Source organism: Plecotus auritus (assembly GCF_963455305.1).
Source record: "Plecotus auritus genome assembly, chromosome: 3".
In the NCBI taxonomy this organism is placed as follows: domain Eukaryota; kingdom Metazoa; phylum Chordata; class Mammalia; order Chiroptera; family Vespertilionidae; genus Plecotus; species Plecotus auritus.
Window position 1 is genome coordinate 170,116,958 of NC_137772.1, and position 26,344 is coordinate 170,143,301.

Genomic DNA, 26,344 nt, shown 5'->3' on the forward strand with positions numbered 1-26,344 from the left:
GAAGTTCTGTTTCAGACCCGGCGTTCTCCAATTTTGCTCAAAGGATTAGAAGACAAGGGGTTACTTTTTAACAACATCGAACAGGGCCGGATACTGACGACATTTGTCCCCACCGGCATGCCGTAGTCTTGTTTTTTGCCCAGATCTGCGTCACCCGTCTGCTCGCGGAGCCGTCGGACCCTGGCTCCTTCGAATTGGCTGAGGTGGGCTCCAAACCCTTCGTGATTGGCAGCCGCGACTGGGGGATCCGCCTCCTTCCGTCGTAGGTTCGGTTGAGCCTGAGGCGCGGGCGAGAATTGGGGAAATTGGAATTTCCCGCGGAGCTGACGGCGCTTGCTCTCCCCCTACTCCTTTTAATTCCACGCGCTCCAAAATATCCGCCATGGAGAAATCTTGGTAATGACCCAATCCCCGCAAGCATCCCAGAAACACATCTGACCCCTGCCCTGACCCCTCTCTTCCCCGCTGCAGGGGGAGAATTCTGGGTAATTGATTTCTCTGGTTCCCCCAGGGAATTCTGGGTAGCTAGCCCTTTCCATCATGCTATCCTACCCCCGCCCCAATTGTGGGTAACTGGCCATTCTTATTTCCCCCTAGAGAATCCTGGGTAATATTACAGAGGACTCTGGGAAACTGACTTCTCTTGTTCTCCCCGCCCTGCCTCCTCCACTCCTTGCCCTGACTCTGGGGACCTAGCCCCTCAGCCCCCTTTACCTAATTTCTACCCTGCAGTTGCTGCTCCTTCCAGTAATGGTTCAGGGGTGAACCAGGCAAGTGAGCAGGCCTGAAGGGAAGTGGAAAGGAAGTCGAGGATTGGGTTAGGTAGTAAGGGGGAGTGGGAGAGTCGGGGAGAGGAGTACAGAGGACCTAGGTGAGAAGAGGGAGGATACTTTTATCACCTCTGCCCAGATGCCCATCCGCTTCCTTCCTGCTCTATCCCCTCCCTACCTCCTCCTCCTCCTCTAGATAACACATAACACACTAAATATACGTACCCGAGCCTACCCTTGACTTAGCTACCTCTTTCCCTTTACAGGCCAGGATGCCCACTGGTGCTGTCCTGCTGAAGGTTGGGGTCAGGCATCTAAAGGGGCTGTGGCAAAGTAGGGTGTGACACGGGTCTAATCTGCTGCAATCATCATGAACTTCGAGGGTCTGGACCCTGGACTGGCAGAGTATGCTCCAGCCATGCATTCTGCCCTGGACCCTGTCCTGGATGCCCACCTGAACCCAAGTCTGCTACAGAATGTGGAGCTGGACCCGGAGGGAGTGGCCTTGGAGGCTCTTCCTGTCCAGGAGTCAGTACACATAATGGAAGGTGTCTACTCTGAATTGCACAGTGTGGTGGCTGAAGTGGGTGTGCCTGTCACCGTCTCCCACTTTGACTTGCACGAGGAGATGCTGTGGGTGGGAAGCCATGGGGTAAGAGCTGTACCCCTTTGTAAGGGCTGAAAGGAGACATTGGATGTGCTTTATCTGGCTTTAACTGCTTTGCAGGGAGCCAGGATTGAAGTGATGAGAGTTAGCTGGGTCCCTTAATCCAAGAGGAAGGGAGTGGAGAAAGAAGAAGTCTATGGGACCCAGAAATGAGTTACCTAGGTGTCCTTTTTTAGAAGGCATCCCACTTCTACCACAATTTGCCCATTCCATGCTTTGATTAATCTTGTTAGTTTGTAGCTATCCAAATCCAATCTCTAATGCAACCTCTATTTTCCATTTTTATTATAGAATGGCTAATGCATGTTCCTATATAGCTTATATGGAATGATTTTATCTTCTCTGGCTGATTTTAATCTTTCTGAGAGCAGTTACCAATGTTGATTTTTTAAAATGTTTATGCATACTGCCTGTGTGCTAGGGAGCCCAAAGATTTTGCAAGAAATAACATGCTAGTCTTGGTTTACTAATTTACCTTCCATAGGTATGAATTGTTTTTTCATTAGAAAGAATGAAATTTTTTTGGTAATACATTTATTTCAGTGGACAGTATCTGCTGCTATGGTAGGCCCAGCGAATTAAGCTGAATAAAACATAACCCTTACCTTCAAGGAGTTTACAAGACAATGAGGAAAAAATACATATAAACAGATAATTTGTGGTACTTTAGAAGAAACTAAACTGTCTGACTTAATAATTATGAATTTAGGATATAAACTACTAAATGCCAGTGTGAAAAATATTTACTGGGTGCTAGTGAGCATAAGGGAGAGTCAGGACCTCCAGAAGGAAGTGACACCTGAACAGAGTCCTGAGAGATGAGTAGAAAACAGATGAAAAAGGGAGGAAAATGCTATCTTGGCAAAAGGAATGGGATCAACAAAAATTCCTAATATATCACACAGCATAGTGATTGCAGAGTGCAGGAACTACAAACAATTATGGTTTACTGGACTGTAAGCTGAAGCTGAAGAGTTAGACATTTCTTCATTCAAGTATTTTGAGCTACTAGGTGCCAGGCCTTGCTCTGGGGTCTAGTTTTGGAATAAGCATTTTAAAAGGCAATCATAATAATTCATAATATATCAGGTGTTGCTTAGTATCTTAAAGAAAAATAAAGCGGAATAAAGGTGTTGAGGTAATGAAGGGTGGAGGTGTTGCTATTTTAGATAGTTTGTCAGGGAAGGACTTTCTGATAAAGTCACATTTGAGTAGACACCTGGGTTTAGGCCAGGAAGCCCATTTTAAGCCACGTAGAAGGGATGTAGAGAGCCATAAAGATATCTGGGGGAAAAACATCCTAGAAAACCCCATTTGTATCTTTTTGTTAATCTTCACCTGAGGACATTTTTTCCATTGATTTTTTTTTTTTTAGGGAGGGAGGGGGAGAGAGAGAGAAACATTGAATGAGAGAGATCCATGGATTGGTTGCCTCCATCCCAACTGCGGCTGAGGATCAAACCTGCAACCCAGGTATCTGCCCTTGACCGGGAATCAAACCGGTTAACCTTCAAGCCACAGGTGGACACTAACCATTGAGCAAACCAGCCAGGGCCCCATTTGTATCTTTTTTATATATATATATATTTTTATTGACTTCAGAGAGGAAGGGAGAGGGAGAGAGAGATAGAAACATCAATGATGAGAGAGAATCATTGATTGGCTGCCTCCTGCATGCTCCCCACTGGGGATCAAGCTTGCAACCCAGGCATGTGCCCTTGACCAGAATCGAACCTGGGATCCTTCAGTCTGTAGGCTGATGCTCTATCCACTGAGCCAAACCAACTAGGTCCCCATTTGTGTCTTAAAGGAGCTTGGACTTGATTCTTCAGGCCACCAAAGGGGTTTTTTTTTGTTGTTGTTTTTTAATTACTTTTTAATATTGCTTTCAGAGAGGGAGAGAGAGAGAAAAATATCCATGTGAGAGAAACATCAATCCATTGCCTCCTGCACGATCCCCAACTGGGGATCAAACCCATAACCTGAGTATGTGCCCTGTTTGGGAATTGAACCCACCACCTTCTGATGTACAGGATGACGCTCTAACCAACTGAGCTACACCAGCCAGGGCCATGCCACCAAAGATTTTTATCCAGAATGATGTGGTCTGGTTTGCAACTTCGGTGGATTATCGAGGTAGCAGTACACAGTTTGATTTAAGGGGGACGAGGTAGGACCGTTTGAGATCAGTTTGCAGGCTGTTGTAGTAGTTCACATAAAATACAATAAGGCTTGAATGAAGCACTATAGAGATGTATACATGAGAACAGATTTGGGAAATATTTAGGAAGTAAAATAAACAAGACTTGACTACGAGTGACTTGGTCCACTGGGTAGATCATGGTACAGTTAAGATTTGAAACGGGGTAAAAGTGGTTAATTTAATTTAGGCAGTAATGAGTTTGAGGTTATTATGGTATATCTAAGGATAGATGTGTAGTAGGTATTTGGATGTATAAGTCTGAAGCTTGAGGCAGTGGTCTGGGCTAGGGAAAGAAATTAGGATTCATCAGCTTAAAATTTGATGAAATAACCTAGGAAGACAAGTGAGTGAGAAGATAGTGGGCTGGGAATAGCCATGTTTCAAGAGTGGTCAGAAGGGGAGCACATGAAGAGAGGGTCTGAGCTAAGAGTCAGGAGAGAAGCCAAGAGTGAATGACATAGGAGCCAACGGTGGAATGAGTTTCACATTCTCTATTCCAGCCTGTGACCCACAGTACATGTTTCCCTAATGGCTGAAGAGATAAAGACTTGACTGTGGACCATAAGAAAGCCAGATGGCCAGTGGAGGGTCAGACCCATGTCCCTGACACTGTTCTAAACACCTGAGCCATTACCTACTCAGTAGGGTCATTGTGAGGATAAAATGAGGAAGAGGTAACAGAAGCACTTTGTGAAGCGTTAAGCAAACAAAAAGACGGTATTTTCAGTGTCCTTTTCACTAAGATTGGTGCCTATTATGCCTTAGTCACTGCTAGCCAGAAAGGCTAGGAAGCAAGAATGAAAACAAACTGAGTGATGTCTAGGTCCTGAAATGTGTATTGGGATGGCCCTGCCTCTCCACTCGGTGTCTTATCGTTTTGTCCTCTACAGGGTCATGCCACTTCATTTTTTGGCCCAACCTTGGAGCGCTACTCATCATTTCAGGTCAATAGCAGTGATGACATTCGGCAGATCCAGAGCCTGGAGAATGGTATCCTTTTTCTCACCAAGAACAACCTCAAGTATATGGCCCGTGGGGGCCTCATTATATTTGATTATCTGTAAGTGGCTTCTCAGCTCTGGACTGGGAAAGAGGGTTCCGCATAGAATGGGAAGGCTAAAGGATTGAAGCTTTCGAGGCCCTGGCCCCTTAGCCCTTCCTGTCTCCCACAGGCTGGATGAGAGTGAGGACATGCACAGTCTCCTGCTGACTGACAGCAGCATGCTGCTTGTTGGTGGGCTGCAGAACCACATATTGGAGATTGACCTTAACACTGTCCAGGAGACTCAGAAGGTATAAGCCTGGGGCAGGAAAGGCCCAAGCAGAGCCTGAGGTTATTGTGGCGGAAGTGGTGGGTCATACTTGAGCTGGGAACATGCCTAAGATGTGTGTGTTACCTTTCTGTTCTTTCGGTTTGTGGGAAGAAGCATTCTCACTGTTTTTCCTTCCCTCCCCAGTATGCAGTTGAGACACCTGGAGTCGCCATCATGAGACAGACAAACCGCTTCTTCTTCTGTGGCCATACATCTGGCAAGGTGGCTGAGTTCTTTTTCCTTCCACCAGATATGTGACTGGGTTCAGCCTTTCTTTCAGTGCTATGCCTCTAGTTTGAGGGAAGGGAGCAGTGAATGAAGTTCCTATGTAGCCGTTATACTATGAGATTAGTCTTTCCGCCTGATGTTTTCTCTTGTAACCAGGGACCTTAGAAGCAAGATGGTAAGTGAGTTCTCTTTGGGTTCTCTTTTTACTTTTTCTGTGCTTTGAATGCCCATAACTAAAGCCTTAGTTCTTTTCGCGGGATCCTCTCAGGGTTAAGTAGGCGGCAGGTACTCTTCCTGATACCAGCTTTGGTAGATAACCAAGTTATCTCTTCTTCAGATTTCCCTGCGAGACCTTCGTACTTTTAAGGTGGAGCATGAGTTTGATGCTTTCTCAGGGAGTCTGTCAGATTTTGACGTGCATGGCAACCTGCTGGCCAGCTGTGGCTTCTCCAGCCGCCTCACCGGCCTCGCCTGTGACCGTTTCCTCAAGGTGTATGATCTGCGCATGATGCGTGCCATCACACCACTTCAAGTACACGTGGATCCTGCCTTCTTGCGCTTCATCCCTACATATACTTCTCGTCTTGCTATAATCTCCCAGTCGGGTATGAAGGGGATGTAAGATGATGTAAGAGAGATTGGTGAACAAAGGGGAACTATGCTCCAAAGGGAGTATACTCCCAGGAACTCTTTGTTGGGGAAAGAAGTAACCTTGCAGTGGGGTCTCTGGTCTCACTTAGGTTTGGTCAGAGATTAAAGCTTTTGTTGTTCCCCTGTGTGTGATGAACACAGAATAATGTAAAAGGTGGAGCAGGCAAAACAACTTTAGAACTGCCTTTTGCTGTGTAGCAAACCTCCCTGTGGTTTATGGGAAGGCATCAGATGGTATTCTCTCTAGCTCTAGACATGGATTTGGGATCCATCTTTCCTTGATTCCAGGGGAAGAGGGTTGGAAGGGTATAAAAGGACAGTGCCCTTCATCTTCCAGGGCTCGCTCAGTGGGCTTCCTCCTCCCTCCTAGGGCAATGCCAGTTTTGTGAACCCACAGGCCTGGCCAACCCAGCAGACATCTTTCATGTGAATCCTGTGGGGCCTCTGTTGATGACGTTTGATGTGTCAGCCAGCAAGCAGGCCCTGACCTTTGGAGATTCTGAGGGCTGTGTACACCTCTGGACTGATTCCCCTGAGCCTTCCTTTAACCCCTACTCCCGGGAGACCGAATTTGCTTTGCCCTGTCTTGTGGACTCACTGCCTCCTCTGGACTGGAGCCAGGACCTGCTGCCTCTTTCCCTCATCCCTGTCCCGCTCACCACTGACACACTTCTCTCTGATTGGCCTGCTGCCAACTCTGCTCCGGCTCCCAGGTTGTACCTCACATTTGGACCAAAAGTGGGGTGGGGAAAGGGCTGAGGTACAGGAATTCTCTGCAAGCCCTATTATTATTCTACTGCTTTTCTGATTTTTGTATACCTTCAGTATCTTCTTTATATCTGGCCCCTTGGGGGTTAGAGATTAGATGGGTAGACACAACAACCTTTAAGCCTTAGAACTATAATACTATATTACAGGCGAGCACCTCCTGTGGATGCAGAGATTCTGCGCACCATGAAGAAGGTGGGCTTCATTGGCTATGCACCCAACCCCCGCACCAGGCTGCGCAATCAGGTATGTTCAGAGGGAGAAGGCCAGCCCTCACCACCCCCAGCTCACTGGCATTTCTCCTGTCTTATTCCTTTACTAGTCCTCAGTAGTTTTTGTTTTCAGACAGTACAGGTTTTTTGAAGCCTACTAAATTGAAGCTACTGTGCTAGGTGTTAGGGAGGATTCAGAGACGTAGAAGATAGAGTCCTTGCTCTTAAGAAATTTGTACTTAGTTGGAGAAAATAAGACCTATTCATAACAAAAATTTGTATGTTCTGTTAAGTGCTAGAGGAATGTTATAAGCATTCATTGACAGAGCTATTGGGAGGGAAAATTTTACTCTGGGCTAGAGTGGTCAGGGCAGGCATACTGAAAGAGCTAAATATTGAACTGGAGAGGTGAGAGATGGGTAAGTAGATAGTAACAGCAGAGCATATTAAAGATGAGAAATCAGTGTTAATAAGGTCTCAAGAGGCATAATTGCAAAATGGGTACCCAATGGGGACTATACCAACCAGCCTGACAGGAGCAACTGTTATACCAGGAAATAGTGAAAGATTGAGGTTGGAAAGGGCCTGGTTGTGAGGCCTTGAAATCCAGTGCATAATGGAAGAAGTGAGCCATTGACAGGGGCATTCTGGGAGGGTTAGTGTGGTAGCAGTATACTGGACAGAGTGAATGTGGGGAGCCCGTGTGGAAGCCACCCAGTTGTCCAGCAGTGATAAGTAGGTAGTGGAACTAAAAAGAAGCAGTGAATGGTGAAAACCCTATGAAGTTAGGTTGAGGAGTTGGTGATTGTTTCAGTGTTGTGGGAACAAAGATGCTGAAGACCCAACAAGGTTACCTCTTTTTAAAAATTCTAGATTCCTTACCGACTCAAGGAGTCAGACAGTGAATTTGACTGCTTCAGCCAGGTCCCTGAATCACCAATAGGGCGGGAAGAGGAGCCACATCTCCACATGGTCTCTAAGAAATACCGCAAGGTGCTGGGGAATACCAAGGAAGGACCCCTCTGGGATGTAGGGGAAGGTTCCCAGGGAAAGGGGTCCTATGAGAAAAGACTGAAGGACTCAATCGGGAAGCTCTTACCTACCGTGCTGGACTCAGGAGGGAGGTTTTGGGGAAGGCTATGGCTAGGGGACTTTGAGGATATCTTCATCTAACTTAGACTGTTTCTGCCTCAGGTAACCATCAAATACTCCAAGCTAGGGCTGGAGGACTTTGACTTCAAACACTACAATAAGACCCTGTTTGCTGGATTGGAGCCCCATATCCCCAATGCCTACTGTAACTGCATGATCCAGGTAAGGATGGGTATTCCTGTGACTTGAACGTGCTTGCTGCCTTTCTTCTTTGTGGCCCCACAACTCTTTTTCCATGCCCCCAACCAGGTCCACTTTAAGATGATCCCCTCTACCTTTCTTTCTTCCTTTCTTCCTTTCTTCCTTCCTTCCTTCCTTTCTTTCTTTCTTTCTTTCTTTCTTTCTTTCTTTCTTTCTTTCTTTCTTTCCTTTCTTTTCTTTCTTTCTTTCTTTCTTTTTCTTTCTTTCTTTCTTTCTTTCTTTCTTTCTTTCTTTCTTCCTTTCTTTCCTTTCTTTCCTTTTCTTTCTTTCTTTCTTTCTTTCTTTCTTTCTTTCTTTCTTTCTTTCTTACTGTATTTTTATTGATTTCAGAGAGGGAAAGAGAGAAACATCAATGAGAGAGAATCACTGATCAGCTGCCTACTGCATGCCCCCTATTAGGGATTGAGCCTGCAACCCAGGCGTGTGCCCTTGACTGGAATCGAACCTGGGACCCCTCAGTCCACAGGCCAATGCTCTATCCACTGAGCCAGACCAGCTAGGCTCTACCGTTCTTTTTTACCCCACACACTTCAAGGCTCCTCTGTGAGCTCCACTTCTCAGTGGACTCCTGCTTTGGATTTCCACTAGCTTACCCTTCCAAGCTCTTCCTCCTCATAGCAGTTGCCCATGTCATTTCTCCTGTTCTTCCCTCCAGGTGCTCTATTTCCTGGAGCCCGTTCGCTGCCTAATTCAGAACCACCTTTGCCAGAAGGAGTTCTGCCTGGCATGTGAGCTGGGCTTCCTTTTCCACATGTTGGACCTCTCCCGAGGTGACCCTTGTCAGGTCAGTGCCTGGAGACCTGGGACGACAAAAGAGGGAGGGAGGTGGATAATAGACAGAGATATCTTTGTGCAAATGGACACAAGAAAAAATAACCTCTCTCCACCAACACACTTCCTGGATTTCAGGGCAGTAATTTTCTTCGGGCATTCCGCACCATTCCTGAGGCCTCAGCCCTTGGTCTGATCCTGGCTGACTCAGATGAGGCTTCAGGCAAGGGCAATCTGGCCAGGCTCATCCAGAGGTGGAATCGCTTCATTCTCACTCAGCTGCATCAGGATATGCAGGAGCTGGAAGTACCTCAGGCTTATCGAGGTGCTGCAAGCAGGTATGGAATTGGGACAGGAATAGTTAAAGCTACATGACAGGCCCCTCTGTGACTTACCGGGTCTCATAACTCCTTCAGTGTGCATATATCGCCCTCCCCACTCTTAGCAGCTTTTGTTCATCGGGGGACTCTGTCATTGGACAGCTGTTCAGCTGTGAGATGGAGAACTGCAGCCTCTGCCGCTGTGGCAGTGAGACCGTGCGGGCCTCATCTACTCTACTCTTCACACTCTCCTACCCTGAGGGTAGCAACAGTGGTATACCCTACAGCTGGGTTGGGAAGCTCCCCCAATGTCTTGTAACATCAAGGAGAGGGTGTTGGGGGGACTAACACTAATAGAGGATAGAAGGGAGACCCTAGATTGAAGTATCCAGTTTCCCTACAGATAAAGCCGGGAAGAACTGTGACTTCGCTCAGGTGCTAAAGCGAAGCATCTGCCTGGAGCAGAACACTCAGGCCTGGTGTGACAACTGTGAGAAGTACCAGCCTACGGTGAGTGGGCTGCTGCACTGGACTAGAGTCCTGACATGTTGGGGACTCAGCCATGTCTCATCTGGGGCTTGGTGAGCACTGCATCCAGGGATCTACAGGGAGTGGGAAGATCCCCAGTTTGAGGATGCAGATCCACGTTTTAGTTGCTACTCTCCAGGTTTCTTTCCCTGTAGGCTCCCTGCTATTCCTTGTTTGTTTCATCCTCTCAGATTCAGACACGCAACATCCGCCACCTGCCAGATATTCTTGTCATCAATTGTGAAGTGAACAGCTTGAAAGAAGCTGATTTCTGGAGAATGCAGGCTGAGGTAAGGACCAGGGCTGGAAACAGGGTCTTAGGAGTCGTCTTTTTTTTGTTTGTTTTTCAAGGAGTACTTTTTAATTTTCTCCCTCTTCTGACTCACTTCCACATATGATTAATATTCCTGGAGAATCAGATATTTTTTCCTTTTGTGTTCAGGTTGCCTTCAAGATGGCAATAAAGAAGCACAGTGGGGAAATCTCCAAGAACAAGGAGCTTGCTTTGGCTGATTGGTAGGTACTGTCTTGGGAGTGACCTAAGTATTGAACTACCAGTGGCTCCTCTTGTCACTGGCTAGATCTCCCCAGAACAAATTTCTAATTCTCCTGTCCTGATAGGAAGGAACTAGGGAGTCCAGAGGGCATGCTGATGTGTACTTCCATTGAGGAGTTGAAGAATGTCTGGCTTCCTTTCTCTATTCGCATGAAGCTGACCAAGAACAAAGGACTGGATGTTTGCAATTGGACTGATGGGGATGAGATGCAGGTTGTTGGAAAATTGGGAAGAGGAGGGGGAATAAGGAAGAGAGGGATGGGGCAGAAGCAGGGCAGGGGGAAGGTGGAACTTAGTATAGGTAAAAGAAAGGGAGTAAGGCTGAGTGTTTGCCAGTTGTGGGCTTCTCCAGAGTCACTCAATCCATTGTTGGGAAGTCATACATGGGCTAGGATGGAGATAACCCTCTGTGGTGCCCCATTCCATACCCCAAACTCCTTGTCCTCTATCCCCATTCCCCTTCCTTCCCCATCCTTAAACTTAGCTTAGCAGCCTGGGTACCCCCCCTCACAGTGGGGCCCAGCCAGGGCAGAGGAGGAACATGGTGTCTATGTGTATGACCTGATGGCTACTGTGGTACACATCCTGGACTCACGCACAGGGGGCAGCCTGGTGGCTCACATCAAAGTTGGAGAGACCTACCACCAACGCAAGGAGGTGAGTGACGTAATACAGTGCAGGGATACTCCTGGTGGTGGCCAGAATGGAATCCAAGATCTGTCCTTACCTTCAGTCTGAGGCAGAGTGGTCCAGCCATCACTTTGGCATCAGTCTTTCTCTGTATCTCCATAGGGCGTTACCCACCAGCAGTGGTATCTCTTCAATGACTTTCTTATTGAACCTATTGATAAGGTTAGTTGTAACACAATGCATCTCCCCTTTTCCTAGCATCCTCATCCTCAGTGCCCTAGAGAATGCCAGACAAATTTAGGAGGGAGGGGTGGGTTCTCAAGAACTATAAGCATTAGCAGAGCTAAACGTAGCACCAGAGTCCTATCTTCTGTCTAATTTGGGGAAAAGGGGCATATATGTAGGCCATTAAGTGCTTTCTCTTTTATAGCATGAAGCTGTGCAGTTTGACATGAATTGGAAAGTGCCTGCTATCCTTTATTACACCAAAAGAAATCTTAATTCTAAATACAACCTGAACAGTAAGTAGTATAAGAGTAGACCCAAGGTGTGGGTAGTTTAGATTGGTCTTCAGCAAGAGACCTGAGAAGTAGCTTTATAAGATGAGGATCTGTGCCCTCATTGGGTAGCTCAGTTGATCAGAGCATGGTCCTGATACACCAAGGTTGCAGGTTCGATCCTAGTCAAGAAGCAACCAATGAATGCATAAATAAGTGGAACAACAAATCAGTGTCTGTCTGTCTGTCTGTCTGTCTCTCTCCTTTCTTCCCTCTCCCTCCCTTTCTCAAAAAAAAAAATCTATCAATAAAAAAGAGGCATGCTTTAAAAAAAAAGTTAAGATCTGCAACCAGTGTTAATATTTCCAGGGATACTACAGAGTCTTACTCATAAGGCCTTAAATTTAGAAGCTGCAGATCCTGAAGGTATAGTGGGAAGGAGGTGTTGGGTAAAAGTCTGACCAAGTAGCTAAGGTTATGATTTTGAGTCTAATCATTTTTTTTTTTTTTAATATATTTTATTGATTTTTTACAGAGAGGAAGGGAGAGGGATAGAGAGCTAGAAACATCGATGGGAGAGAAACATCGATCAGCTGCCTCCTGCACACCTTCCACTGGGGATGTGCCCGCAACCAAGGTACATGCCCTTGACCGGAATCGAACCCGGGACCCTTCAGTCCGCAGGCCGATGCTCTATCCACTGAGCCAAACCGGTTTCGGCGAGTCTAATCATTCTTATCCCCAAGTGAAGATCTCTTCTTTTGGAAATGAACTCCTTATTAAGTCCCTTTTTGGTGCCTTTAAACTGTAACTTCATTTTTTTTTTTTTAAATATATTTTATTGATATTTTACAGAGAGGAAGGGAGAGGGATAGAGAGCTAGAAACATCGATGGGAGAGAAACATCGATCAGCTGCCTCCTGCACACCTTCCACTGGGGATGTGCCCGCAACCAAGGTACATGCCCTTGACCGGAATCGAACCCGGGAGCCTTCAGTCCGCAGGCCGACGCTCTATCCACTGAGCCAAACCGGTTTCGGCTGTAACTTCATTTTTGTAGACTTTCTAAGCTAAAGTCCAAAATGAAAATATTATTCTTTCCTTTCTGTGGACTTTTTTTTCCATTATCACATTTCTTTTTTGTTGTTGTTAATCCTCACCCAAGGATATTTTTTCTCGTGACTTTTGAGAGGGGAAGGGAAGGAGGGATGGGGAAAGAGAGAGAAACATTGATGTGAGAGAGACACATTGACGGATTGCCTCCCACACACGCCCCAACTAGGGCTGGGGATCGAACCTGCAGCCCAGGTATGTGCTACGTTCTAACCACTGAGAAACACCAGCCAGGGCCTTATCACATTTCTTATTTACCTATTCCATCTACCTGCTTTGTTCATCAAACATAATCTTTTTACTCATATGCTTTAGTTATTGAGGGATCACAGTGTAGACCTGGTCTCTGGTCAGCTACCTTGGGCTTCCCTCCCCTGGTCACTTCCCTGCCCCCAGCAATGTGTCTTCTGGATTTTTCCTTTCAGTCAAGAACCCTATTGAGGCAAGTGTCCTGATGGCTGAAGCCTCACTAGCACGGAAACAGCGAAAAACACATACTACCTTTATTCCGCTGATGCTGAATGAGATGCCACAGGTTGGGGACCTGGTGGGCCTGGATGCTGAATTTGTCACCCTTAATGAGGTAACCAAGACCAAAATGTGTAGAATGTTAGAACAGAAATCTAGGGATGCAAAGAGTCATAAGTATTTCTCTGATTTCCTCATTAACTCTTCTTCTGTAGGAGGAAGCAGAGTTGCGCAGTGATGGTACCAAGTCTACCATCAAACCAAGTCAGATGTCAGTAGCTAGGATTACCTGTGTTCGGGGCCAGGGACCCAATGAGGGTATCCCTTTCATTGATGACTACATCTCTACCCAGGAGCAGGTATTAGAATATGGAAGTGCAAGTGGCACAGACCCTGTGCTTATGTAGAGTGCTCTAGAACCCAGGGAAGAGTGGTAGGGGGAGATTGTACCTCACTTCCTGAGACACTTGTCTTTTTTCTATCCCTAGGTCGTGGATTACTTGACTCAGTACTCAGGAATAAAGCCAGGAGATCTCGATGCCAAGATTTCCTCTAAGCACCTCACAACTCTCAAGTCTACGTACTTAAAGCTTCGTTTTCTCATAGACATTGGAGTCAAGTTTGTGGGTCATGGTCTGCAGAAGGACTTCCGGGTCATCAATCTCATGGTTCGGGCAGTGCTCTTTTAAGAGTCTTCTTTGAGTGTGGGCCACTCAGGGTATACATTGTGCCTTTGGGGAATGGGAAGTTTTGGGATCCCCTATCTTCAGCCTTCCATTCTTTTATTCCTGCCAGGTGCCCAAGGACCAAGTCCTTGACACTGTCTATCTGTTTCACATGCCCCGAAAACGAATGATTTCCCTGCGATTCCTTGCTTGGTACTTTCTGGGTGAGTTGCTCTGCCTTAAAGATGCTTGTGGTGCTCATTAAGAGCAGGAAAAAGTGTTGGAGAGGCCAAAGGGAGTAAAAAGGATCCCGAGTTAGTGGTGAAGTTATTAAAGGATTTAATTAGCTTCAGTATCCCTTCTGTACACCAGGGATGGTGTTTGGCCACTTCCCTTAAAGGCAGTCAGGTTTTTTATTGCTTATTGGGAGTTGGGGATGTGAATAGGGAACATGTTCTTATCTTCCTTTGCTAGGTCTCAAACTATTTCACCTCTACCTCCCCCAGACCTGAAGATTCAAGGGGAGACCCATGACAGTATTGAAGATGCTCGCACAGCCCTTCAGCTTTACCAAAAGTATCTGGAGCTAAGCAAAAATGGCACTGAGCCTGAGTCCTTCCACAAAATACTCAAGGGCCTTTATGAGAAGGGCCGAAAGATGGACTGGAAGGTGCCTGAGCCTGAGGGCCAGACAAGTCCCAAGAGTAAGGCCTGGGATGGGACAAGGGAAACTGAACTGAGTGGGTTTTGATTGCATATGTGACAATTATACCCACCATAATAATAATGATGATGATGTTAACAGTACCATCCCCACCTTATATTCTTGCAAAGCACTTAACAGTTTACAAAGCACTTAATCCAACAATCAGTGAAATAGCTTTTGTTACTGAGACTCTCCTCTTGCCCAGGTCTAAAATATTTGGGGCAGGTCCAAGCCCTCTTTTCTCTTGCATTTTTCCTTCGTAAGAAGAATCCAAGGTACTTTTTCTCCACTCACTTAAAGAGTCAATGTTCTTGGTTTTATCTCTGACAGATGCAGCTGTTTTTTCTTCAGTGTTGGCGCTCTGACCTCATCCTCTCCCAACCAGCTGCTGCCTCTCCCTTCAGTGTTCTGTGGCCTCAGAACTGGGAGATAGCTTCCTAAGTTGGGTATACCCTGTCTACTTCCAGAATTGAACCTGCTCAGGGTTTACAGGTGGTGCTATTAATAGAACTGGAATGCAGCAGAATTGTTGCAAAGGGTCTAGCAGCCAGATTCCTTTTACATCCTTTGCAAAAAAGTCTAGATAAAAAGTAATTGGTATTCTTAATAAATATCCTGGGTGATTAATATCCAGGCAAAGAAGATCCTGGAACCAAAACTTTCAGTTCCTAGTTGGCTAGGCACTGGAGAGTAACCCAATACAACAACAGCAGTTCAAGACTTAGCTCAAGTCAATGGCTGCTTGAAGGATGCCAGGAAGCCAGCATACAGAGTCTTGTGGCCCTAGCAAACCAGTGTTGCCAACACCATCATTGCCAAAAGGGCCTTTGAGTCCAAGACAAAGCTTGGCTGCTGGCTTCCTTCCTGCGGACAGCTGAAAAGCATCTGTCTTCCATCCACTCCACTCTCCTGTTACAAGTTTTGTTTTCTTATTATTTTTTTAAAGTTTTGTTTTAAACTGCATGTTTTATAAAATAAAAACAAAAATGTTATTGACTGTCATCTATCTCATTGGAGACCTGCGAGTGTGGGATTCTCTTTGGCCTTCCTCTCCTTTCTCTGTGTTTATTATAACTGGGAAAATCTAAGGCTTTTAAATTCCCACCTAGAATTGAAGGTAAAGCTCTGTAGAATCCAAAGTTAAGGATATTGGAGGAGTATAATTAATGTCTGACCTGGACAATCTTAGGTCAATGCTGTGGCTGCCTCAGGTCGGTTTCTTTTAAGACGTAGAGTAGGACTTACCAGTTAACTGTGGAAGGGGAGTGGAGAAGCTGACAAACTACAGGTCCCAGGATATCTTAAAACCTGTGGCTACTAACAAAGGGTCTGCGTGGTGCTGCGGTGCTCCCTGGGAGATGTAGTTTCCAGGGTATTGAAACGAGCTTTTTATTTATGATTCAAGTATTACAAAAGTAATATATGTAAAATGGCTTCTTATCGGCACCAGTGCACCTTTGTTTTTGAAGGTCCTAGCCCACGAGACTGGCACACACGAGCGCCTGTCCGCCTCCATACACCACTCCAGGGCCTGTCCTCGGTTCAGGCCACTCCTTTTCTTCGGCTGACCCCTAGTGGTCACGTGAAGCTGCTCGCCACGCAAGTCTGGGTCCTGCGATCCACCGGGGTCCTCGCTGCCTGGGAGTTGTTCCTAATCTGCCTGTTCGCGCGAGAGTAGATGAGCGGGTTTGGGGTCTGACTCTGGCGTGGGCTGCTCCGCAGTGAATCGGGTCCGTGCTCAGGCGTCCACTGAGGGTGCAGGGAGCTGTTCAGGCGGTCGCCCGGGCACCCCGTGTCTGAAAGCGCCGGAGCCTCTGGAGAAGCCCGGACAGCCCCGCTCCCCGCAGCCAGGTGCTAGAGTCGAGACCTAACGTGAGAGACAGACCGGCTTTCAGCGCCTGGCTCACGGCGGCGGCCCCGGGAGCAGAGGTGGGATGGATGCGAGTGGCGCTGAAGGTCGGGGATGGGCTGGAGCGGAGGCAATGGCGGGGTCCTTAGAAAGGGGGCTGGTCCGCAGAGGAAATAGTTTATAGGCTGGAGGTGGGGATGTAGTGATGATCTTCAGTGCTGAGTCCAAATAGCCCTGGTTACTGAGTGTGCTCCACGCGGGCTGGCCACCTCGCTGCTTCCACGCTTCAGTCAGCAGCTCTCCTTGCCGACAGCTACTCTGTGCCTCTCGTCCTTGCTTAATCCTCAACCTTCGTTCCGTAGCTGCCACATAGCGCGGTGAGCCCTACGCAGAAGACGCTGAAGCACAAACATCCAGGGCCTCCTGTCGGCATAGTGTCTGGGGCTGAGCCCAAATCCTGAGCTCGCGCCGAAACCCCCTGCCCGAGGGAATCCGGGTCCTCTAGCGCCGAAACCGAAGAACCCCTTGTGTATCCCGGCCATTTCCTGGAAAGTAGAACCAGTCACACTGAGGCCTTTGTAGGCCTTGCGATGAGAGGTGGGTGGGAGAATGGAGCCGGCTCCTCATACTTACGCTTTATTCCAACCCAAACCCAGGTGGAGCAACCCCATTACGTTAAAGATGAAAGGCTGGGGATGGCTGGCCCTGCTTCTGGGGGCCCTGCTGGGAACTGCCTGGGCTCGGACGACCCAGGATCTACACTGTGGAGGTAAAGACACAAAGAGAAGTAGGAGGAGGAGGGTGGGGAATGCAGAGCGTTGTTGGGAGGATGTGAGACCCGAAGCCTGGATGAGAATGAATGGAAATCCTAGGTTGATTCCTTTTTCCCCTCCCCCCACTTCCTCTCCCCCTGCGCCAGCTTGCAGGGCTCTGGTGGATGAACTAGAGTGGGAAATTGCCCAGGTGGATCCCAAGAAGACCATTCAGATGGGCTCTTTCCGAATCAATCCCGATGGCAGCCAGTCAGTGGTGGAGGTAACTGTTACTGTTTCCCCAAATAAAGTAGCTCACTCTGACGTTGAATGAGGACTCAACTAATTAAGGAGCTTGGTTCAATAGAAATGACGAAAACATTGACCCAGAGAGGTATCTAAAAGATAGGCTGTCTCATTTGGAAGAGGCTGGAGACTTATACCTATGCACTTGCTTCCTGGTTCCAAGCCTTGACACTTGTTTCTGCTGTAGAAGATGTTAGACCGGGAACCCTGATCAGCCCTCTCTCCGTATCCTTAATCCATATGACTCATGTTTTCACTGTGGCAATATTGTATTCACACATTCATTCAAAAAAGAAATAGACGTTCTCATTCTTATATTTAGGAAATTTATTTTAGTTGAAAACATAACACATATAATAAAGTTGTACCTAGTGAACAATAAAGAAATGTAAATGTTGTAATGCTTGTGAAATGATTTAATAGTTGTTATCCTCAAAACCTATACTACCTTTCTACTGTTCTCCTATTGAGGGCAGGTTTTAGTCTCATTTTAATACCAAAAAAAATCATTATCTTACACCCATAAAAATTAAAGGAATTCAAAGGAAAAGAACACATAGTTGACTATGGTTAATCAAAGAGGTCTCTTTATAATTTGGACCTAATGGCACCTGTTTTATATCTTGGGCTTGTATATGGGGTAAAATAAGACTATATACAGTATTTGAAAACACTTTGGAATTACAAAAATAAACCCATACTGTTTTTATATAAGGCAGGCTTTTTACACTAGGTTGGTTGAGCTAGATTTGAAAGGAAAAGTAAGGATGTAAATTACTAATGTACAGAGGTAGAAGAGAGTGACCCAAGGCTGAGGACATTTCTAGGTGCCTTATGCTCGCTCAGAGGCCCACCTCACGGAGCTGCTAGAGGAAGTATGTGACCGGATGAAGGAGTACGGGGAACAGATTGACCCTGACACCCACCGCAACATTTACATACGTGTAGTGAACCGGAATGGAGAACCCAATGACGTGAATCTAGAGGGCATCCGAATTGATTCAGACATCCGTGGCACCCTCAAGTTTGCGGTGAGCTATGGGAGGGGGTAGCTGGTTCTTAGAATTAGGAGAGTTATTGGAGAGCCCAAGTGGAAAACAGGATTAATATCCTTGTTCTCCTCTCGAGTCAGAAGCAAGAGGCCTCTTCTTGCTGCCTTCTCTCACTTGTTTCTTCCTTGGGTTGGCAGTGTGAGACCATTGTGGAGGAATATGAGGATGAACTCATTGAATTCTTTTCCCGAGAGGCTGACAATGTTAAAGACAAACTTTGTAGTAAGCGAACAGGTAAGCTGCTCCCACTTTACCTTTTGTCCTCACAGCTCTGTGGAATCAGGCACATTCCCTAGCAGTCCGCCCTACCCCTGATACTAGCTCTAGAATTGGCTTCCATTACCCATGGCTTAGGGACTTGGGTTGTTCCTATTCATTCTCTTCCTGTCAGCTTTCAGAATTTGTGGCTCCTCATAAGGTACAAGTCAGAGGATAATGGGAATGTTTTGTCATTTAAAAGCATATGCTCTGGCCCTGCCAGAGTTGCTCAGTTGGTTGAGCATCCAAGGTTGCTGGTTCAATTCCCGATTGGGGCACATCTGATCAATGTTTCTCTCCCTCCCCCTCCCCCGCTTTCTCCCTTCCTCCCTCCCTCAAAGCATGTCCTCAGGTGAGGAGTAAAACAAAAAAAAACATATGCTCTGAAAAATGGTGGTTGGTATGTGTATCAGTTTGATTTGGGGGTATTTTCTTAATAGTGGCATATATCAATGTAAGAGTGGCATTTTCTTTCAAACTGTTATGTGCTGCTTGCAGATTTATGTGACCATGCCCTGCACATACCGCATGATGAGCTGTGAACCACTGGAGCGGCCCCGACTGACAAGCTTGATGGATCACCCCCAGGAGGGGAAAAGGTGGCAATGCCGTTTATATTATGTTTATACTGAAATGAACTGAAAAAATATGAAACTAAAAGGATGAACTGTGTTGTCTTTTCATGTCCAGAACTGGTCCTTAGATTAGGTTTGAAGATAGGGGGTTCCAGACAGGAAATAAAAGGGAAGGGAAGGAAGAGCTTTGGGAATGGTATCGCATGAAGGTAGGAGGAGCCTGAAGCTTTCATTCTTTTGCCATCTGAGATTCCTGCTGCACTCACAAACTAGATAAACATTTACTCCGTGCCCACTCAAATGTGTTTCAAGCTTAATTGTGGAGAAAAGAGAACACTGTAAATAAGCAAAAGAACATAGTGTGTGGTGGTATAGGATTCTAGAAATTACATGTGCTCATACTGATGAAACGTGAAGTAAAACAGCTTGGTCTCGAAGGAAATAATGGACATGCATTATTCTTTCCTCCCTGCCCTTCCAGATGGAGGGATCAACAAGAGCATTCAGGAAGGGGAAAATGGATGTGATCAACTCAGCTGAAAAGTAAGGGCTTTTTCAGATAGGGAGAAATTAGGTAAGGAATGTTATTTAATGAAAGGCCTTATTTGATGGCCTATGTTTTTAGATTTGGTGCCAACAGCAACACTAAAGTATACCCTTTTCATCTTCATCACTAGCTATTGTCAATCTAGATTATAAGTCTGTCCTCACTTTCTGTATGTAGAGATTCTGTACTGGGGCATAGTGATGAAAACAAAGGATACCTTCTTTGAGGAGGTTTTAAAATACCTGATTCTGAGATGTGGCTGTCTTAGGTCTGAAATGGAACATTTCTGTCTCAGGAATGCCTCAGAGAAAGAACCTGAATAAACATTTCAAAGACTTCTTAAATTAAGTGTTTGAGAATCTAAAGGGACCTTGAAGGTCATCTAGTCCACTTCTACCCATTTTACATATGAAGAAAATAAGACCCAGAGAAACCACAGGTTCTGAAGGTTTGCACTGAGTGACAAAAATGGATCTAATATACGCTGTTTCCAAAAGTTAATATGATCTGATATAGCTGTGAACTAGCTTCTATTTTAAGTCTTTTTTCCCTCTATTACCTTGCACACAGAATGAATGTATTCAACAAAACTTTCTTATACCATGATCCCTATGAAATCTAACACAGGATGTAGCTTAGAGCAAGTACTCTGAAATTAGTTGACAACTGAACTAAAGATCTAGTGTTAATTTCTTCTCTCATCATTGATAAGAAATACTATATCCAATCAAATCAATTTCCCAGAGCAGCTTACTAACCCTTTTGTCTTCTGTAATGCACATGAATAATGTTCACATGCTTCATAACCCTGTGAGTATGCCCAGGATTCTGTCCATTGCCTGCCTGGCATCTAAACACTTCTTACTCTTCCATCAGAAATATAAGTATGAGTAGTCAAATAGGGAACTTGAAACTTTTAATTTACAAAAATAATTATCCACAAGTTTTAATAAATTAATTTAATGTTAACCAGTAACAAATTACTTGAGATGTACCTTGCTAGTTTGTCAGGGTACAGCTGTTAAGAACTCTCCCAGCCCAGGTCTTTGCCATTGGTACATTGGGATGTGTCCTACAAAGGGAAGAGTGGATGTGATTGTCTTTGACTTGATCCTCGGATGTTAGGAGGATATACTTTGTACATCTCTTAATTCATATCATAAATTACCACAGGAACCCGTTAATTTACCTAAACCCTTCTGGAGGCTCACTGTAACAAATTGTTCTAGCCCAGTATTTGATAGAGCTTATACTCAACCTTGCATATCTGGTTACACTTTAAGCTTTAGATGCCTTCTAAATGAATTTATCAGTAAAATGATAAAACTCAAACATTCCCAAAGCCAGTGTTAAATGATATCTGGACGTGACTAAGAAAATTTATTATGTGAAAAACCAGTTCTTTAAAAATAAGTTTCAGAGGATTTTTTTTTTGCTGTTAAAAAGCATTCAGAATAGGAACAAGCCCTGGTTGGTGTAGTTCCGTTGAGAGTCCCATGCACTAAAGTTTCGGGTTGATTCCCAGTCAGGAGGGCGCATGCCTAGGTAGTGCGTTCATTCCCTGGTTGGGCACATACGGGAGGCAACCAATCGATGTTTCTCTCTCTCTCTCAAAATCAATTTAAAAAAATTTTTTTAAAAGGAAATAAAAAGAATAGGGACAAGATGCCTTTAAACACAGAACTGGGATGAATAGCAGGGAACTGGTACAGTTGACCCTTGAATAATGTGGGGGTAAGGGGCACCAATCTCCACATAGTTGAATATCCACAAACAACTTTGGAAACTTAGCTAGAGTTGTCCCTTGGTGTCCCTGGGGGACTGGTTCCCACTGACACCAAAATATGCAGATGCTCAAATCCCTTATATAAAAAGGCATAGAACAATGCATATACTTACTTGGTCCTCTGCATCCACGATTCCCAACTGCAGATCTGTGGTTGGTTGAATCTGTGGATGTGAAACCTGGGGCCGACTGGATATTTAACTGAAAAAAATCCACGTATAAGTGGACCTACTGCATATGTTGAATACTCACATAACAAGGACATACACATTCTGACTTAATGTTACAACTCTTAGGAAATAGATGTGCCTGGCTGGTGTGACTCAGTGGTTAAGCATCCACCCAGGAACAAGGAGGTCACAGGTTTGATTCCCGTTCAGGGCACATGCCTGGGTTTCAGGCTCAATCCCCAATTGGGGGGGGGGCGGGGGGCGGGGCGCGGGGGGAGAGGAGGTATAGGAGGCAGCCGATCAATGATTTTCTCTTTTTTTTTTTTTTTAAACATATTTTATTGATATTTTACAGAGAGGAAGGGAGAGGGATAGAGAGCTAGAAACATCGATGAGAGAGAAACATCGATCAGCTGCCTCCTGCACACCTCCCACTGGGGATGTGCCCGCAACCAAGGTACATGCCCTTGACCGGAATCGAACCCGGGACCCTCCAGTCCGCAGGCCGACGCTCTATCCACTGAGCCAAACCGGTTTCGGCTGATTTTCTCTTATTGATGTTTCTATCCCTCTCCCTCTCCCTTCTCTGAAGTTAATAAAAATACATATATTTTTTAAAAGGTGCTACACCCATTTTACAGATGAAGAAGCTAAGCTCAAAGAGGTAGAGCTTGCTAGTTAGCAGGGAACCAAGACTTCAGCCTTAGTGATCAACTTATCCCTAGGCCAGTGGTCTTTCTGTTAATCCTCACTCTCTGTGATGACTCGCATAGTCCCCAGTGGCTGTGAAAATCTGTACTTCTTTTATTTAAAAACTACCTCCAAGTTTGAATGTGTGCCCTCTGATTATAATAATCTATAGTGAAAAAACACTATGGTCTCTTCAGCCATTTTCCCAAACTGATTATTCCGTGTAAGAAGCCCATTCTACCCCCTGGGTCATTTTAGGTGCTAAATGTTTGTCTCCCCTACCTTTAAGTTTTCTGAGTGGATCACCATTTAGCATATTTTCAAGTATGGGTATATAAAGGTTTTTACAGATAAGTAAGACTATAGTTCTTATTTTAAATATATTATTATTACTATTTTAGAGAGAAAGGAAGGGAGAGAGAGAAACATTGATCAGTCACCTCTACCAGGGATCAAGCCCGAAACCCATGCGTGTGCTCCAACCGGGAATTGAACCGGTGATCTCTCGGTGCATGGGATGATGCTCAGCCTACTGAGCCACACCGGCCAGGGCAGTAGTTCCTTACCTTTTATTTTTTAAAATATATTTTTATTGATTTCAGAGAGGAAGGGAGTGGGAGAGATAGAAACATCAATGATGAGAAAGAATCATTGATCTGCTACCTCTTGCACGAACTGCACTGGGGATTGAGCCTGCAACCTGGGCATGTGCCCTGACTGGGAACTGAACTAGGACCTGATTCATAGGTCGATGCTCAACCACTGAGCCACTGTGGCCGGGCACTTTTAAAATATTTTTAAATATAGCCCTGCCAAGACCGGTTTGGCTCAGTGGATAGAGTGTCGGCCTGCAGACTGAAGGGTCCCGGGTTCGATTCCGGTCAAGGGCATGTACCTTGGTTGCAGGCACATCCCCAGTGGGAGGTGTGCAGGAGGCAGCTGATCAATGTTTCTCTCTCATTGATGTTTCTAGCTCTCTATCCCTCTCCCTTCCTCTCTGTAAAATATCAATAAAATATATTAAAAAATATATATATATAGCCCTAGCTGGTTTGGTTCAGTGGATAGAGCGTCGGCCTGTGGACTGAAGGGTCCCAGGTTCGATTCCGGCCAAGGGCACATGCCCAGGTTGTGGGCTCGATCCCCAGTAGGGGGCGTGCAGGAGGCAGCCGATCAGTGATTCTCTATCATCATTGATGTTTCTATCTCTCTATGCTCTATCCCTCTCCCTTCCTCTCTGAAATCAATAAAGAAATATATTTTAAAAAAATATTTTTAAATATAGAAAAACATACTTATCTAAATTTTTATTTTCTCCTCTGTAGAGATATTAATATTACTTACATCCCTTAGAGTTGTGAGGATTAATTGAGATAATACATGTATCTGTAAATAGTAAGTATTCAATAAATTTTAGTTATTGCCCCTTAAATACAGGGAGTTTGTTTTACTGATGTAGAGTTTAAGTTTAGGCTGTGTTGTACCACTTATTCTTGGCCACCAGAGGGCACTATTGCCTTTGTCTATTTTAGAGAAGTCCTCTCAAGGTCAGGATGACCTCAGTGCTCAGCCTTCTCTCTTGCCCACTTCAGTTCTCAGGCACTTATTTGTATCTGGGCCCTAGAACTCACCAATCCTTTTCCCTTAACTTCCTTTTTTATTTTATTTTATTTTTTTTATTGATGGATTTTTTTTTTTTTTTTGAGAGAGAAACATTTATTTGTTGTTCCAATTATTTATGCATTCATTGGTTGCTTCCTGTATATGCCCTGATGGGGGATCGAACCCTCAACCTTGGTGTATTGAGACAACACTCTAACCTACTGAGCTACCTGGACAGGGCTCCCTTAACTTTCTTCCCACCTCCCCAGGTCCTTCCTATCCACTTTCAGAAAAAGACTGTAAGCCAGCTCCTGTGACATACGCTCCCTGGGCTTTCCCATTGGCCTTATAGCAGTAAATGTCAGGACTGAACAACTTCAAAACAAGTCCATATAGTCCTCATGACAATAAAATCCAGGACACTGTGTCAAAGGGCTTAGATCATTACTGTTCCCCACCCTCCCTCCAATCACTAGAGAGCCAAAATAGGTTACCCTTATGGCTACTCAGTATTTATCCCTTTGGTAGCCTCACACTGAAAATGCCTCCTGTCTCTTGGGGCACTGGAGTTCAGTCCTCTGGTCTGCTGGCTAGTCTGTGGATAATTAACCAGAGAGAAGAAACAAGGTCAGACTATTCTAGGGTTAAGAGGAAATCCTCTGTGAGATGCTAAATTGGGATCAAATATTGATCAGTGGAGCTTTGAAGTCACCGACAGTTAGCAGAGGTTACTGCTCCTCTGGGGCACTGCTTGGCTTATCTTTATTACGTTCTTTCCTAAGACCTACATAAGATCCCCAGTCCAGAGAAGCATTGGTTGGTAGGTGTGCAGTTGGGTATGAGGAAACTTGGTAAGAAAAAAAGAATAGTTTTCTGTCTCTTTTCCCAAATCTAAGCTATAAACTAGGTTCTTTATAAACTCGTAAACTAGGTCTATTGAAACCTGGCTTAGATGGTACTGAGACCTCTGAAACTTGTTACTGCTATGTGAGGAGATAGGAGGACTGTTCACTTGGGGCTTAGGTTTGTAGATAAGATGCCCAGGTCCTTGAGTCACTTCCCTCTCTGCCCTTGGGTCAATGACAATGAGGCTTTGGGTAGAAAGGTCCAGAGGTCTTGTCTGCCCAGAGGAGTTAGTCAAGAATGGTGTGGAAGATCGCTTTAGTGCCATGTTTCACTTAATGGTCTCTGGGGAGCACAGGATAAGTGTATAAAAGATAGCCAAGTAGGAGACGGGGTACAGAGGCCCAATGGGAGTGATATGACAAAAAAGGGAGGGTGCCTAAAGCCTGATTTTGGACGAGGGTGTTGTCTGCATCTTATGGCTAGAAGTAGAGTGAGCCGGCTGTAGGGGGTTAGGTGACTGGAGGAGCAGAGAGACTAATGCCCAGGGCCCAGAGGCTCTGGCCTGTGCTGGACGCTTCCATATTAAGGGAGCATTTGTAAGACTTGGATTTTCTGGCACTAAATAGAACTGATAGCCACAAAGAGCACTAGATATTCAGGCTCCTGCCTTTGCTTTCCTTCTCCAACTACTGGGGGTGGGGGAGGTGGGGGGGTGGGGGTAGGCGGTCTGTTAGAAAGCTAACTCTGGCATTATGTCACCTCTATGGCCATTAAGTCATTGACCAAAGACATTCAAAAAAGCATGCCAAGGAGGTAGGAGTGGGTACTGATCAGTTGCCGTGATGATATATTAAGGGGTTGGCTTCTGAGGACCTTCAAAGGTCTACGTCCTTGAGGCTTTTTCTCTAATATTCACCCAAGAACTAACCCCAAATGTGTTACGGGCAAGAAAAAATCCTAAGAGGAAAGTTAACTGAGTTCTCAGGCACATTCTTAGCCACCTACAAGCTTCTCTCACTCCCGCCCGGATCCACCCTGAATTAGCCTACCCCGGCGGTCCAATCCTCCCCGCTACAGCTGCAGTCAACCAGTCAGGTCCCGCCCTCCTCCACACCCGACCAATGGCCGAGCCCGCGTCAAGTCCCTGAGAGCGGCGAAAGCGGGTTCCGGGCAGTAGGCGGGGCCTCGCTGAGGACCCCGGGCTGGGCGCCGCTGCCGGTTCGTCTACCCTTTCCCTCGGCCGCCTCCTTTCAACCTTGTTCACCCGTCGGCGCGGCGTCTGGTGCAGCGGCGGAGGCTCCCGTTCCTGCCGCAGCTCGCTCCCCTCCCTGCCTCCCCATCAGATCCCAGAGTTCTCCCGCCAATGGCTTTACTCACTGCGGCCGCCCGGCTCATCGGAGCCAAGGTGAGCAACTGAAGGAGGGAGCGCAGGGTGGGGCTGAGGAGACTGCGGGCCCTCAAGTCCCGGGGTCTCCCTCCCCTACCCATACGC

General features: G+C 45.9%; 3 protein-coding genes across 13 annotated transcripts in view; all 3 read left to right on the plus strand.

Annotated features, from left to right (window-relative positions):
• Window positions 1-259: 259 nt before the first annotated feature.
• PAN2 (poly(A) specific ribonuclease subunit PAN2) lies at window positions 260-15,416 on the plus strand. 6 transcript variants are annotated; one of them, XR_013960109.1, is made up of 26 exons: window positions 260-396; window positions 1,037-1,422; window positions 4,531-4,700; window positions 4,813-4,933; window positions 5,098-5,175; window positions 5,519-5,786; window positions 6,203-6,545; window positions 6,750-6,846; window positions 7,686-7,805; window positions 8,007-8,126; window positions 8,821-8,949; window positions 9,075-9,274; window positions 9,382-9,530; window positions 9,660-9,766; window positions 9,976-10,074; window positions 10,227-10,300; window positions 10,406-10,553; window positions 10,854-10,997; window positions 11,133-11,192; window positions 11,401-11,491; window positions 13,006-13,163; window positions 13,264-13,407; window positions 13,537-13,716; window positions 13,844-13,937; window positions 14,188-14,417; window positions 14,750-15,416. XR_013960109.1 is itself a non-coding variant. In XM_080659782.1 (26 exons), the coding sequence occupies exons 2-26, from the start codon at window positions 1,141-1,143 to the stop codon at window positions 14,782-14,784; spliced, it is 3,609 nt and encodes a 1,202-aa protein (XP_080515908.1). In that variant the 5' UTR covers window positions 260-396; window positions 1,037-1,140; the 3' UTR covers window positions 14,785-15,416. The 6 variants fall into 6 exon arrangements, 5 of the variants coding, with proteins under 5 accessions (XP_080515908.1, XP_080515910.1, XP_080515909.1 ...); XM_080659782.1 differs by having other exon boundaries at window positions 14,220-14,417; XM_080659784.1 differs by having other exon boundaries at window positions 9,382-9,518; window positions 14,220-14,417.
• Window positions 15,417-16,016: 600 nt separating this feature from the next.
• CNPY2 (canopy FGF signaling regulator 2) lies at window positions 16,017-20,732 on the plus strand. 6 transcript variants are annotated; one of them, XR_013960110.1, is made up of 7 exons: window positions 16,053-16,348; window positions 16,925-17,037; window positions 17,188-17,303; window positions 18,154-18,357; window positions 18,516-18,612; window positions 19,135-19,235; window positions 19,693-20,732. XR_013960110.1 is itself a non-coding variant. In XM_080659790.1 (6 exons), the coding sequence occupies exons 2-6, from the start codon at window positions 16,950-16,952 to the stop codon at window positions 19,176-19,178; spliced, it is 549 nt and encodes a 182-aa protein (XP_080515916.1). In that variant the 5' UTR covers window positions 16,017-16,348; window positions 16,925-16,949; the 3' UTR covers window positions 19,179-19,646. The 6 variants fall into 6 exon arrangements, 4 of the variants coding, with proteins under 4 accessions (XP_080515916.1, XP_080515918.1, XP_080515919.1 ...); XR_013960111.1 differs by lacking the exon at window positions 16,053-16,348 and adding an exon at window positions 16,449-16,645; XM_080659790.1 differs by lacking the exon at window positions 19,693-20,732 and having other exon boundaries at window positions 16,017-16,348; window positions 19,135-19,646.
• Window positions 20,733-24,113: 3,381 nt separating this feature from the next.
• The window catches only part of CS (citrate synthase), a 38,526-nt gene continuing 36,295 nt past the window's right edge, over window positions 24,114-26,344 (plus strand). The window contains exon 1 of the mRNA XM_080659787.1: window positions 24,114-26,257. Within this exon, the coding sequence (XP_080515913.1) occupies window positions 26,216-26,257 (42 nt within the window). The 5' untranslated portion in view covers window positions 24,114-26,215. The remainder of the gene's footprint in view (window positions 26,258-26,344) is intronic.